At 42.6% G+C, this 15588-nt stretch overlaps 1 protein-coding gene across 2 annotated transcripts in view; it reads right to left on the bottom strand.

Moving 5' to 3' along the window:
- Positions 1-2224: 2224 nt before the first annotated feature.
- Positions 2225-15588, bottom strand: part of CUL4A (cullin 4A) — a 46634-nt gene continuing 33270 nt past the window's right edge. For both annotated transcript variants that reach the window (XM_011933923.1, XM_011933922.1), the window contains exons 14-18: positions 14205-14318; positions 12617-12722; positions 12299-12471; positions 6060-6212; positions 2225-3803 (exon numbers count right to left, since the gene is read on the bottom strand). In XM_011933923.1, coding sequence (XP_011789313.1) covers positions 3708-3803; positions 6060-6212; positions 12299-12471; positions 12617-12722; positions 14205-14318 — 642 coding nt within the window. In that variant the 3' untranslated portion in view covers positions 2225-3707. The remainder of the gene's footprint in view (positions 3804-6059; positions 6213-12298; positions 12472-12616; positions 12723-14204; positions 14319-15588) is intronic.

Below are 15588 nucleotides of genomic sequence, written 5' to 3'. Positions count from 1 at the left end.
TTTTTTTTTTTTTTTTTAAAAATCGATGTTAATTCACTAGATCACTTAGTGGAAAAACACAAAGAATAAAGAGGCAACGGGTACAAAAATCTTAGAAAGGAGGAATATATATTTCTTTTTCTGAGTTCTATTGCACAGCACGGTGAATATCGTCAAAAATAGAGTATTGTATATTTCAGAATTGCTAAGAGTAAATTTCAGATGTTCTCACTACAAAAATGTTAAGTATTTGAGGTAATGGATGTAACTAGCTTGACTAATTCACATTGTATGCATAATGTATAAGATCACTTTATACTCTCTAAATTTATATAATTACAAATAGTCAAATTACAATAAAAATAAACCTTACGACTATGGTTTCATATATATATTTTTTAACCCGTAAATACTTGACCACTTGGAACTTCTCTTAGTATAAAAAAGAGTCAAATCCAACTTTTCTCTTTTCAAGGTGGTTCAAACTTCCAAGCCTGGGTACTTGTTGCAAAGTTCTTAGTTCCTCATCACACACGGCCCCTTTGTGCCACGCTGAATTCCTGTGTATTTGGCTTATTTGTGGACTTTCTTGTTCCAGGAATCTTTTTAAAGGATTCCTGTTTGCTGTTTCAATTACAATGTTCTAAAAACAAACAGAATTTAAAATGATTTCTGACTATTCTTGTGTATTTGCTTTTCGGTTTTAACTTTAGAATCAGCTTGTGTTTTAAAGGAAGGTTTTCCTTTAAAGATATCTTAAGATACTGTACAGTGAAATGTGAGAATAAACACAACTTTCACTTATTCGGGGCCTGTGTTCCTTCGTAATTTTATAATACCTTTCACATAGGTATTTCCCTATTTGTTACTAGGTATTTTACCTTTTTTGGGGTTGCTATTGAAAAAAATGATCTCTGGTGAGGTGCAGTGGTTCGTGCCTATAATCCTAGCATTTGGGGAGGCTGAGGCAGGAGGTTCGCTTGAGGCCAGGAGAACAAGAACAGCCTTGGCAACATGGCAAGACACTGCCGCTACAAAAAATAGAATACAAATTATCTGGGCATGGTGATGTACACCTGTAGGCCCAGCTACTCAGGAGGCTGAGGAGAGGATCACCTGAGCCCAGAAGGTAGAGGCTGCCGTGAGCCATGATGATGCCACTGCACTCCAGTCTGGGTGACAGTTAGGACCCTGTCTCTAAATAAAAATAAAAAATGACCCTCTATTATAGTCTGTATTTATAGGAAAGCTACTGACTTTTTGTTAATTTTGTGTACAGTTAACTTGGTGAATTCTTTCTTCAGTCATAGCTTTTCATTTGCTCCTCTTAGATGACCTGGGTATGCAATCATCTAATCTGCAAATAATTTCACCTTTTCCTTTCCACTTTTACAGCATTTTTGTCTAAGTGCCATTTCTTTTTCAATTATTTCCTCTACACTACTTGTTTCACCACCATGACCTTTAACAATAAAACATTAAATACTGCTAAATAAAAGAATAGACATAAATAGATTTCCTTTCTTTTATAAAAGAAAAATAGGCAAGCCGGGCGCGATGGCTCATGCCTGTAATCCCAGCACTGTGGGAGGCTAAGGCAGGCAGATCACCTGAGGTTAGGAGTTCAAGACCAGCCTGGCCAACATGGTGAAACCCTATCTCTACAAAAATACAAACATTTGCCGGGCATGACGGCAGGTGCCTCTAAACCCAGCTACTGGGGAGACTGAGGTGGGAGAATTGCTTGAACCCAGGAGGCGGAGGGTGCAGTGAGCTGAGATTACACTATTGCACTCCAGCTTGGGCAACAGAGCGAGACTCTACCTCAATTAAAAATAAATACATACATAAATAAACTAAAACAGGATCTCCCTGTGGTGCCCAGGATGGTCTAGAACTCGGGCTCAAACGATCCTCCCATCTTGCTCTCCCATAGTTGGGACCACAGGCATGAGCCACTGTGCCCAAACGCAACAAATTAAAGGCACAGCACAACGAACCATCCAGATAAAAAAGACGCGTTTGTCACTGCCTGGCCTCGTTGGCATCAACAAATTAAAGGCACAGCACAACGAACCATCCAGATAAAAAAGACGCGTTTGTCACTGCCTGGCCTCGTTGGCATTTTGTGGTAGAGGTGGCCAGCAAAGAGTCATCACTTGAGAGGGGACAGGTGCTCCCTGCTCTGCCTTCCGTCTAGTGCAGCAGTCGTCAAAGCTGCTAAAGAGTTATGAAGAATGTGTCATTTGCATATCACAAAGTTTTATTAATGTAATTTTAAGGCCAATTAAACTAATTTTATTCAAAGTAAGTCTACATTAAATTACAATATTAACAATCTCTAGACACAACGAACTTAAAATATAAGAAATAAAAATAGAAATCTGTTTGGTCTTTCTTAGACCACATATCATGGAACTCATAAATGAAAATTCTCAAAGATAGAAATGACAATTAAAGAGTGAGGATTTTAATATGGAAACCCACCCGCATGTCTCAAAAAGAGACTCTTTTAATAATTTAGCACAAAATCAAATTATATAAACTCGGTATATTCCAGAAAATATTGCTTTAAACACTTAGGCCATGATCAAAATTCCTTTGGTAGCTTTTAATCAAAATGAAACATGCTATTATGTAAAATATAAAGTACTTTTAAATGTTATCTCAAAAGTATCTTTGTCATAGTTACCCTTCTAACATCACTATGAACTTTCCTTTCACTGTTCAACCTCATGTATATACACACAACACAAAACCAGGTACCAACAAAATCCTTTTAATCTTTCCACAAAATAACCTCTGCTTCACAACATCAAGACTTTAAGTCTCCATCAACTTTTTACAGTTTACAGCAGAGAACAAGGATCATCCCTGCGCACGACTGTAAAAACCAAACCAAACTTTATTATTGCAATCATACAAATACTGCAGTTAAAAAAAATCAAAGAGCAGTTACCCCAATGCAAAAAGAAACAGGGACTGCCAGACTCAATCTTAGAATGGAAACACAAACACGCTAGCCCCAAACCCTAAAACAGAGATTCACAAGCAACTCAGCTGAAACGAACAGACGCAGCAGGGCGGACACCATGGCCTTGGCACGTCAGGGAGCTCACTTAGAAACCTGACTTACAAAAAATCAGCCATCAAAGTTTATAACTTTTGGAAATACAGGAAACACAGAGAGGCCAGTGGCTAGGATGCACCATCCATTCGCCAGCTTTGAACCCTGGCTCTTTCTCATGCTCACCCACGAAGGGCCCTTGTTTTCACTCTAAATGCTGGTCACCTGAGTGAGCTGTCTTGAGGGATACCTAAGGAATCTTCAGAGCTAAAAAATGCAGCATCTAGGGTCTTCTTCATTGTGCATTCATGATCACACACAAGAACAAACCCAACTTTCAGCTTTTTGACACAAGAACAAGACCTTTTAAAGGAACTTCTCTTTAGCAATATCTTCTTGTCCAATCTCAAAGTTATTTTGCACAGAGTAACAGAAACAATTTAAATGCCTAAAAGAACTAGAGGAAAAATTGGAGGGAAAAAGATACATCTGCCGGTTGGAGTCTTCAGCCTTGTGGAGGACGACCCAGGAGCCGCCTCCCTTCCTTCGCCTTCCAATGTCCACAGCTGGATCAGTCAGAGTCCCAGAAATGGCACAGGTGTGCTTCCTGCTCTGAGGGTACATTCTAGTGTTTCCTGAAGGGGAACCGTCTGCAGATGCGTCAGGCCACGTAGTGGTACTGATTCGGATTGTCTTTGTCTCTCTCCATATAGTCTCTGTCTATCAGAGATTCAATTCTCTTTTTCAAATCTCCAGGCTAAAAAAGAAAAATGAAACGCCCCTAATTATAGTGGCATTAAATTTACAAATGTTTACAAACAAGGGGTATATGCATGAAGTATGTAACTATAATTACAGAAATATATATACAAATAGATATTTATATGAAAATCATTTATAATTATACACATATTTATAAAATGAATAAAAGTTTCTGTTTCAAAGACAAAGTTAATGTTATCTCTTGATTAAAAAAAGTGTCCATGTGAGTTTATGGTCCTCTAGAGCGTGGCTTCCTGAGGGAAATGTGAAACTTGTGAAATGTACATACATCATCTGCCATCAGTAAGAGCACATAAGCAAGGCAGACCCGATCACGACACATTTTTGTTTTTAGAAAGGAAAATCTCATCATGTCTTCTTGGGGCACTTTATCCTTTGTAAGGATGTTTCTGCCCAAGTACTGTATTTTATTTATTTTGAGATGGGGTCTCATTTTGTTGCCCAGCCTGGAGTGCAGTGGTGTGATTTCAGCTCACTGCAGCCTCCACCTCCTGGACTCGAGCAATCTTCGTGCTTCAGCCTCCCCAGTAGCTGGCACCACGGGCTGCACACCACCAGGCCTGGCTAATTTTATTTTTTGTAGAGAAGGGGTCTTACTATGTTGCCCAGGCTGGTCTCAAATTCCTGGGCTCAATCAATCTGCCTGCCTCAGCTGCCAAAGTGCTGGGGTCACTGACGTGAGGCAGTGTACCCAGCCTGTATTTTTACTCTTATGTATTTATATTGTTATTGCATGCCATGTCTATGTAAGTGAAACTACAATCCCAAGTGTTCCTGCACTAAAAGTAGGTGACTGAGTAGATGAATCCACAGCCACAGCTCGTCTCTGCCCAGAGGGAACAGCCACTCCAGCTCTGCTATGTTAGGAAGTATTAGGAAGCGAATCTTGTGAGCACTTACGTGCAAGGCTCTCCCTATACAAGGGAGACCCTCTATTTTCCAAACAAACTTAACCTTCTATTCAGCCATAAGCCACACGTTTTACGAGATGTGGCTGAGGCTGGCGTAGTGGCTCATGCCTGTAATCCCAGCACTTTGGGAAGCCGAGGCAGGCGGATCACGAGGTCAGGAGTTTGAGACCAGCCTGACCAGATGGTGAAACCCCCTCTCTACTAAAAATACAAATTCAGCCGGGTGTGCTGGCAGGTGCCTGTAATCCCAGCTACTCAGGAGGCTGAGGCAGGAGAATTGCTTGAACCTGGGAGGCAGAGGTTACAGTGAGCCGAGATCGCGCCACTGCACTCCATCCTGGGGGACAGCAAGACTCCGTCTCAAAAAAAAAGATGTGGCTGAAAACCCAACTAACCATGACAGCAGAGCGGGCGCCCTGGTTGGCCACACTCCACTCTTGCTCGCCTTCTGCTTTGCACTGAGCCTGGTTGTTTGCAGTGGTGGGAGGAAGGGGCAGTTTCCCTGACGGTGCTCTGGAGCTGTGCAGGGCCCCGAGGACGGCACCTCACCTCTGCAGGGAAGGGGGCAAATGTGGGCTGATGGACAGTGGCGCTTCCCCCAGACTCTTAAGTGTGCGACTATTTAGTGCATCTCAACTTTATTCCCTTGATGGAATGGGAGGTTCAAACTGCACAACATGGAATCTGGGGACTTTCCCTCCAAAGCAGGTGTGGCTGGTCCAGTTCCTGAGAGGCCAGGCGTCATCAGAGTTCAGTATTTCCTGGGTTGATAAATACATGTAAAAAACATTTCATAATACTTTCTCGGCTTATCCTGCATCTCACACGTAGCAAGACAGTAAATCTCAGTTCTGAAAACACAACATGGGTTGACAGGTCTGGGCTGACTTTCATAAGCAACAGCAACAGTGGACTATTATTACCATGGTGGAACACGAGGTACAGCCTGTAAATGCTGCATAAATTAGTTATTGTTATCATTTCCTTAAAATATTGTGATGTAACCTTGACAGCTACTACTATGAGAAAAGTGTTCGGCTTTCCATGTCCCATCTACCTCTTCCCTTCCTGAAAATATGAACAAGCACGCACCATCCCTGGGAAGGACAGTTTCAGGGCTCTATCATTTCTACAGCAGTGATGAACAACACCTGGAATAAAGAGCTTCACATTTGCCAGTTTTTTTACGTTCAATGAATACACAAATGATCATGAATAATGCAGGTCAAATGATATGACTGAACATAGTGAGAATTAAACATGCTTTGTCACTTGTTTAGCAAATACTACAAATTTAATTATGCTAATGTTACATTTACCTTTACTGGAAATTTCAGCTGATTATATAATTCAGAAACTAGAAGATTATGACCAAGAGTCTTTCTCATCTTCATTATTCTGACGATAGCAGCATCAATCTGATATTGTCTATCCTGAAACACTCTCTCAGTGGTGCTAACTTGTTCCTCAACCTGTATGAAAAAGAAAAAAAAAGTTAAGTGTAAAGATATACTTTCTTTCTTTTTTTTTTTTTTTGAGACGGAGTCTCATTAAGTCGCCTGAGCTAGAGTGCAATGGCATGATCTCGGCTCACTGCAACCTCCGCCTCCTGGGATCAAGCGATTCTCTTGCCTCAGCCTCCCGAGTAGCTGGGATTACAGGTACCCACTGTCATGCCTGGCTACTGTTTGTATTTTTGTAGAGGCAGGGTTTCACTATGTTGGCCAGGTTGGTTTTGAACTCCTGAACTCAGGTGATCTGCCCACCTTGGCCTCCCAAAGTGTTGGGATTACAGGCATAAGCCACCATGCCTGGTCTATATTTCAATATTAATGATTTGATGTTACCAAATTTGATGAGAAATGTTCTTCTGATGCAAAGAAAGGTCAGACATTGGATGAATCCTACTTTATTATGCATGTTTATTTGTTCTAGTAAAATGTACATTCCCAGAATAGCAAAACTCCAAAACCAAAACGTGAAAAATATTTTTAAAAGTTATTTTCCTTATAAGAAAGCTGTAACAACTCTATATATGATGTAGATTAAAACTAGCAGCACAGTAAACAAAACAAAGCATAATGACCACCAGGATATACTCCAGAAATGTAAGTGTTGATCAACATTAGGAAATCTGTGAATATAAGTGACAGCATTGTAACAGTTGAAAGGTTAGATTATATGACCATCTTGATAGATGCTGAAAAGGCATGATAAAATTGAAAATTGATTTTTTGATTTAAAACAAATATTAGCATACAAGGATGAATAAAAAAGGAAAGAATCTGAACATGATAAAACATGGTTATCAGAAACAAACAGCAAATACTAGAGACAACTTAATCTTAGTCAAATAGGAACCTGACGGGGATCTGCAGTTGAAATGAGGGTTGGTGGGCCGGGCGCGGTGGCTCAAGCCTGTAATCCCAGCACTTTGGGAGGCCGAGACGGGTGGATCACGAGGTCAGGAGATCGAGACCATCCTGAGCTACACGGTGAAACCCCGTCTCTACTAAAAAATACAAAAAACTAGCCGGGCGAGATGGCGGGCGCCTGTAGTCCCAGCTACTCGGGAGGCTGAGGCAGGAGAATGGCGTAAACCCGGGAGGCGGAGCTTGCAGTGAGCTGAGATCGCGCCACTGCACTCCAGCCTGGGCGACAGAGCTAGACTTCGTCTTCAAAAAAAAAAAAAAAAAAGAAATGAGGGTTGGCGGAAGGTCCATGCATACATATGAGGCAGGTATGCTTCAGGATGGGAGAGACTCCAAGCTTTCACCACATTTTCAACAGGATCCATGACCCCCAAAAAGTTAATATCCTCTGAACTAGAGATAAAATTAGAAAGCTTAGCAGGACTGCTATTCCTTAAAAACATTAGAGGTTCTAACTATGCAATACAAGAACAGACTAAAGAGGTATATTGAAAAGGTGCAGACAAAACGATCATTATTTGTAGCTGAGCTGGAAAATCCAAGAAAATCAAGAGAAAAACTTTCAAACCTAAAGAGTTTTGTAAAGTGGCTGGAAATAAAATAAATATACAAAGACAAATAGCATTAATACATACATTCTGATAAAAACCATCAGAAATGTAAAGAAAAAAGGTCCCCTTTATAAGGTATCAGCATTTCATTAGACTGTCTTGCTTAAAACTCTAGTGGTTTTCCAAATGCTTCACGGGTCTGAGCCATCTTCAGAGGGTCCGGCTGTGGCTGCCTGATCAGGCCTGTGTGGCTCAGCTTCCCCTTTTGGCAATGATGCTGCAGCCAGAGGCCTTCTTTCAGTTCCTCAGCAAAGCTAGTCACTTATTCAGGAAAGCGTTCGCTGATGACAGTATTTAATTAGACTCTCCTGCACTTCTCTATCCTAACATTTTCCTCCACTCTTAAAAGTTAGTCAATGTCTGTGATCCTCTGCTACCTCTCTGCTGGAAAAGACAGAACACTCCTAGAAACAAAGACTTATTCTTTATTGTTAATGGATGAATTCTCAGTGCTTCAGAGGACCTGGGCCACCACAGATGATCAGTAAGTTATTTGTTGAATGAACAAAAACTTATGACTAGCAAGAAATATGCAAGACTTACAGAAGAAAACTAGGAAGTTGTGAGAAAGAGAAAATATTTGTATATATTTATATATATATACACACATATGTATGAATCAGAAGATTTAATATGACAAAGATAAAACCTCTGCAAATTAATTTAATGCCATACGGATTAAAAATGTTAATGTTCTTATTTGGGGGAGCAAAGGCATGATATAATTATTGTGAAGTTCACTGGAAGAATAAAGTTATAGACCGGGCGCGGTGGCTCAAGCCTGTAATCCCAGCACTTTGGGAGGCCGAGACGGGCGGATCACGAGGTCAGGAGATCGAGACCATCCTGGCTAACACAGTGAAATCCCGTCTCTACTAAAAAATACAAAAAACTAGCCGGGCGAGGTGGCGGCGCCTGTAGTCCCAGCTACCCGGGAGGCTGAGACAGGAGAATGGCGTAAACCTGGGAGGCGGAGCTTGCAGTGAGCTGAGATCCAGCCACTGCACTCCAGTCCGGGCGACAGAGCGAGACTCCGTCTCAAAAAAAAAAAAAAAAGAATAAAGTTATAGGAATAGCTACATTAATTAAAAGAACCTGGTGCCAGGCATGGTGGCTCACGGCTGTAATCCCAGCAATTTGGGGGGTCAACGTAGGAGGATTGCTTGAGCTCAGGAGTTCGAGACCAGCCTGGGTAAGATGGCAAGGCCTCATCCCTACAAAAAATACAAAAAATTAGCTGGGCGCGGTGGCACACGCCTGAGGCTGAGGTGGGAGGATCGCTTGAGCCCAAGAGGTGGAGGCTGCAATGAGCTATGATCACAGCACTGCACTCCAGCCTGGGCGACACTGTCTCAAAAAACAAAACAAAACAAAACAAAATAAATGGCTGGCTATGAAATAGATACATAATTTACAGAAGAGAATTGAGAAACTGACCTATATGAATTTGATACATAATAAGGTGATAAATAACTTGTGCAAGGATGATATTTCAAATTTGGTTTTGGAAAGGATGGGGGTAATTAGACTGCTTTCAGATACTAAAATAATTTCTACAACATGAAAATAAAGATTTAAATGTAAAAACTTCTAGAAAAATAACGTAGTAGAAATGTTTTTGAAAAATCTGGTTAAGGGAATTTCTCTCTTAGGTCTGTGATATGGGTTTGAATGTGTGTCCCCTCCAAATCTCATGCTGAAATGTGGTCTCCAGTGTTAGAGATGGGGCCTGGTGGGAGGTGACTGGGTCATGGGGGCAGGTCCCACGAATGGCTTGGGCCGCCCCCCTTGGTGATGAGATCTGGTCATTTAAATATGTTGAGCACCTCCCTCCCTGTTCTTGCTCATGCTTTTGCCATGTGAGACACCTGCTCCCCTTGCACCTTTCACCATGATTAGAAACTTCCTGAGGCCTCATTAGAAGCTGAGGTGATGCTGGTGCCATGCTTCCGGTACAGCCTGCCAAACCCTGAGCCAATTAAACTTCTCTTCTTTATAAATTACCCAGTTTCAGGTATTTCCTTACAGCAATACAAGAATGGCCTAATACAGCATTACACGTTAAGTCAGAAACCATAAAAGAAAAGGAGACCATATTTGAGAACTTAAAAACTGTTATGTGAAAAAAAGCCCACTAAGAACAACAAAATTATCTGTCAAAAATGACAAAGCAGGCTGGACATGGAGGCTCACGCCTGTAATCTCAGCATGTTGGGGGGCCATGGGTGACTCACCTGAGGTCAGGAGTTCGAGACCAGCCTGGCCAACACGGTAAAACCCCATCTCTACTAAAAATACAAAACTTAGCTGAGTGTGGTGGCATGCGCCTATAGTCCCAGCTACTCGAGGGGCTGAGACAGGAGAATCGCTTGAACCTGGGAGACAGAGGTTGCAGTGAGCCGAGACTGTACCACTGCACTTCAGCCTGGACGACAGAGTGAAACTCCAAAAAAAAAAAAAGGAACAAAGCATTAATATCCTTAATATATAAAGAAAACCACCTAATCCGTAAGAGAAAAAACACTATAACAAATGTACAGGACTTGAAAAGCAATTAAAAAAAGAAAAATACAAATGGCTAAGCATAAAAATCGGCATCAACAGTTATGAAGTGCTTACAGGTATGTGGCAAACAATTTCATTTAATTCTCACAACTTGAGGTAGTAGTATGTCTATTTTAAATATGAGAAATGGAGCATTAGAAAGATTATATAATTTGTATAAACTACGGAGTGATAGATGCTGAAAGAAATGAGAAATCAAAATGAAAACTGCAACAAACTATCTTTGGGCTGCTCAGAACAGGGTGGACAGGGAGGTGGGGGCAGACACTGTGCTCGGGTGAAATCTGCCAGACTTCAACTTGGAAAAGAGCAGTCAAACTAAGAAAAGTACACATTATTTTACCCGGCAGCTCCAGAGCAATAATCACACTAAAGAAACCATCTAACAAGTGCACAGAAATGTCCGTGCCAGGGTGTTGAACATAATCTTATTTTCAGGAGGGGCGGTGGAGGAATGTTAGTGCCTGTGGCCGAGGGCACTGCCAGCCCTGGTGGGTCTACACAACCGGCACTCTGCTCCTGCAACAAGTCCTGGCCAGGAGGAGACTGTGATCAGCACGACAACTGGCTACAGGAGGCCTGACAGGCGCCATATATATAGTGACCCCAGGTGTTTTTTGTTTTGTAGAGCTGGGGGTCTCACTGCATTGCTCAGGCTGGCCTCAAACTCCCGGGCTCAAGCGACCCTCTGGAGTAGCTGAGACTAGGGCTGCATGCCACTGTGCCTTGCGTAGTGATCCCATTTAAAAAAAAGTTTACATATACTTACACCACAGAAAAAGGCTGTGACCACAAACAAAAAGGGCAATAGTGGTTATGTTCAGCAGAAGGAACTGATAGACCTTCTCACTTTTGCCCACTATAAAAGTTGCACCCTCAGGCCGGGCGCGGTGGCTCAAGCCTGTAATCCTAGCACTTTGGGAAGCTGAGACGGGCAGATCACGAGATCAGGAGATCGAGACCATCCTGGCTAACATGGTGAAACCCCGTCTCTACTAAAAAACACAAAAAACTAGCTGGGCGAGGTGGCGGGCGCCTGTAGTCCCAGCTACTTGGGAGGCTGAGGCAGGAGAATGGCATAAACCCGGGAGGCGGAGCTTGCAGTGAGCTGAGATCTGGCCACTGCACTCCAGCCTGGGCGACAGAGCAAGACTCCGTCTCAAAAAAAAAAAAAAAAAAAAGTTGCACCCTCAAAGGAGTTAAAACCTGCACAGAAATGTTTATAGCAGCTTTAGTCATCATCACCAAAAGTTGGAGGCAACCAGATGTCTTTCAGTACGTGAAGGGATAAGCTGTGATGCATCGAGACAATGGAGAATCCTTCAGTGCCAAAAGCAAAGAGTTACCCAGCCATGAAAAGACATGGTGAACCTTCAATGCATTCTACTAAATAAAAGAAGCCAATCTGAAAAGGCTACACACTATGACTCTAACTGTATGGCGCTCAGGAAAGGGCAAAACTATTGACAGTGCCAGGGTCGGGGGTTGCCAGGGGCTCGGAGGGAGACAGGGATACAGTGACAGAATGTAAGAGAATTTTTAGGGCAATGAAACTCCTGTATGATCCTATAATGGTGGATACATAACATTATACATTTATCCAGACCCACAGAATGCACACCACCACGAGTGAACCATATCAGATTCTATTACCATAGAAAGTGTGGATAATTTTCAAAACCCTATGACCATGGGAAGTTGTGGCTTAGCACACAATTTGTTTGTGAATAGGAATAACATTAAGTGGCTTTTCATCTGATTTTCTTTCCTACTGAGAATGTAAAGTTAATGAAAGCGACGTGAAAATGAGTACCCTTATAAACACTACATAGCCCAATTAGATTATCTTAGAAATGTGCTTCAGGCCTCTAACAGTCAAAAACATGACTACAAAAACAAATGATTCCTTGCTAAACACCCTATAAGTAAAAAGAGAAAGTTTATACATACAGTTTCCTTCATCTGAATTTGATTGATCTTTATTCTAAACAACTTGTGCTTGAACTCTCCATTAAAAATGAACTTGTCTCCGTCTTCCACTTCCTTTCCTTTGGGACTTTTAATCAGCACACGCGCTTTGCCACAGGCCAGGGACTGCAGCGTTCTGCGCAATTCACTATCCTCTGAATGGGAAGCAAATGTAAAGGTTGGCTTTAAATGAATGAGACTCAACGACAGTAAACAAATCATGCTATCAAGTCTGTATCTTAAAACAAATACATGCTTTAAGAACAACTCATGGAGCTATGCACTCTGCGGTTTTCATACCTATCCCCGTGGCCATTTTTATCTCCTCAAAGCTGAAGCCATCTCCCTCGTTGAACATGAGGAGCACCAGTGTCTGGAAGAGGGACACCTGGAATTCCTTCTTCCCCTGGAAGAGAAGGCCTCATCACACCTTTGAAGCTGTGCGTGTACAATCTTAGAAAAATTAAAAATTTTTTTTTTTTTTGAGATGGAGTCTCGCTCTGTCGCCCAGGCCGGAGTGCAGTGGCGCAATCTCGACTCACTGCAAGCCCCGCCTCCCAGATTCACGCCATTCTCCTGCCTCAGCCTCCCGAGTAGCTGGGATTACAGGTGCCCGCCACCACGCCCGGCTAATGTTTTGCATTTTTAGGAGAGATGGCGTTTCACAGTGTTAGCCAGGATGGTCTCCAACTCCTGACCTTGTGATCTGCCCGCCTCGGCCTCCCACAGTGCTGGGATTCCAGTCCAGCTTTCTTTTGTCTGGGACTGACTGTAACGCAGGGTGAATGCAATTTGGCCTTATATATCCTAGGGTGATCTCCTTTTCTATTCAGCAGTTCCTGCTGCAGCAACTTGCCACATGCCTCTGGGTCAGACCTGCGAGAGGCACGGGAGAGGTCGGGTGGCAGTCGGGGGCTCCCTCTGAGGACTCAGCCCTGACTCATCACGAGCCCGCCACAAGCCCTTCCTGCACACCTGGAGAGAGCTGCAGTTGGCGGTGCTGGTACGGACCCTGTGGAGGTCAAGTTCAACTAAAGTCAGCAAGTAAGGCAAAAACTGGGGATAATAGAAATTAACTTTCCTAATACCTTAAGGAAGAGTATATATGGTTTTCTGTATATGACTCTCTACAATAATATATATAAAGTTGGTACGTATAACTTATTTCATAATGTACAGATAAGTTTATTATTAATATAACAGCTATGCAAAATAAGAATTTTATAATGTTTTTGCTTAGTGTATATAATTGCCCTGTTTCGTGATAAGCTCCTTTCATTGATCAGTGCCTTGTATGCATTCTCCCCTCTTAAATAACCACTCATAAAAACAGCACTGTAACAACTATTCTTATTCATTAATCCGTGAAAATATCTTATTAAGATGAGTTCCTAGAGTTGAAACTAAGGCAACAATTCGGCAGTGTTGCCGAAGTTCACAATGCCAAACTGCCCTTCCAAAAGCTCACTGTAGTGTACGCTTCTTCCAGCAGGGGGCAAGAATCTGGTTTTCTTTGTTTTTTAGGCTTCGTCAAATCTCTTAGTCAAAAAGTGGTATCTTCCTGTATTTTACTTTGAAGCCCTTTGTTTCGCAGAGAAGTGTAATGCATCTTCATGGATATTAATTTTTTTCAGTTTTGCTTTTATGAGTTGCCTCTTCACATTCTTTTTTTTTCAATAGGTAAATGGTTTTCTATGGATTGGTTTCTTAAGAATTTTTATTGATTGGAATATTAACCCTTTAACTGTTATTAATTTTATTGACATATAAAAGCTAGTGAATTAAAGTGAAACACTCTTTCCTTTTTGCTACCGAAGTCTAGTAACAATAAAAAAATTCTATTAACATATTAACAAACAATAAAAAATAAATGAAACACAGAACTTACTTCTTTAAACTCCGCTTTTAAAACAGCATGTCCCAAAGTAGTTTGCCATTGAAGTTTTCGACCACTGTGCTTTCCAAGATAAAATGCCTTAAATACTTCCTGAAGTTTAACCATCTGTCAGGCATAGGAGAACAACAAAATCATGCCACACGCCATCCATCTCAATAGCCCCACATTCAATGCAGAGTTTTACAACTTTTCACAGCTGAATTAAAAGGTCAGCTCTATATTCTGACACTTTCTGGATTCCATTATCTGTAAAAACATCCTCAATCCTTGTACTTTGGGGCTTCCCAGTGTCAATGAGATAATGCTTGCACTGGTGTTTCATGGTACAGACCAGCTGTATTCCGTGGTCTCTGCCCACACTTGGGCTTGCTGGGGCCAGTGGCACAGAGTGAAGACTGGAGCCGACAAGAAAAAAGTGTCTGAGGCCAGATCCTGTGTCTCAGCCCGGCCATGCCCTGCCCTGGTCTCAGCTGGTGTTCCCTGCATTGAGCGGGGCTCCTGCTTCCTCATCTGTGAAGGGTGACACCACCACCCCTTGTGTTGCACTGTGCAGGGGCTGCTGGCAAACACCTCCATCAGGGCCTGCACAGAAAGTATAGCACAAGTTAGTTGTTTTTATGATTAGCTTCTGGGTGAATTTCTTTCCTTTTCTGGAACATAGGCTTGCTCTATCAGCCAGGTTGTGGTGCGATCCGAGCTCACTGCAGGCTGGACCTCCCAGGTGCAAGTGATTCACTTGCCTCAGTGTCCTGAGTAGCTGGGACTACAGGCTACAGGTACATGACACCATGCCTGTTGATTTTTTTTTTTTTTTTTTATAGAGACAGGTCTTCTCATGCTGCCCAGGCTGGTCCTGAACTCCTGGTTCCAAGCGTTCCCCCTGCCTCGGCCTCCTAAAGCGCTGGAATTACGCTTTGCCTGGCCTTGAGTGAATTTCTTACATTTTCCAAACTTTCTACTGATCCTTAACAATTGTGGTTGTTGCATTTTCAAGTTCCCAGCATTCAGTGCACCTGTCCTACCCACGGCCCGGATCCTGCTCCTGTTTCCTGGATGCCTCTCGGGGCAGGCTGTGTGTGACTCTCCTGTGCGCGGTGCTTTCCCTGACTTCTGCGTGCCCTTCCTGGTCCGTCATACCCTCCACTCTTCAGTTTGATCCTGTCTGGTGTCCACTGCACCTGGGCTCTCCAACGAGTCTGTGCTGCGCCCGGGAGGGTTCACTGGTTTCCGCCTCAGGAGACCATCTCTGGACAGCCCAGGGCGTAGCCTCCCCCTGCTCTCATCCACTCCGCAAATGCCAGTGCTCCAGGACTCGGTATCCACCTACACGCCTTGTATGAGTCCATTCTTTCACCGCTATAAAGAAATACCAAGC

Source organism: Colobus angolensis, unplaced genomic scaffold (genome assembly GCF_000951035.1).
Source record: "Colobus angolensis palliatus isolate OR3802 unplaced genomic scaffold, Cang.pa_1.0 Scaffold13, whole genome shotgun sequence".
NCBI classification, from domain to species: Eukaryota; Metazoa; Chordata; class Mammalia; order Primates; family Cercopithecidae; genus Colobus; species Colobus angolensis.
This window is presented reverse-complemented; position numbering and strand designations above follow the sequence as displayed.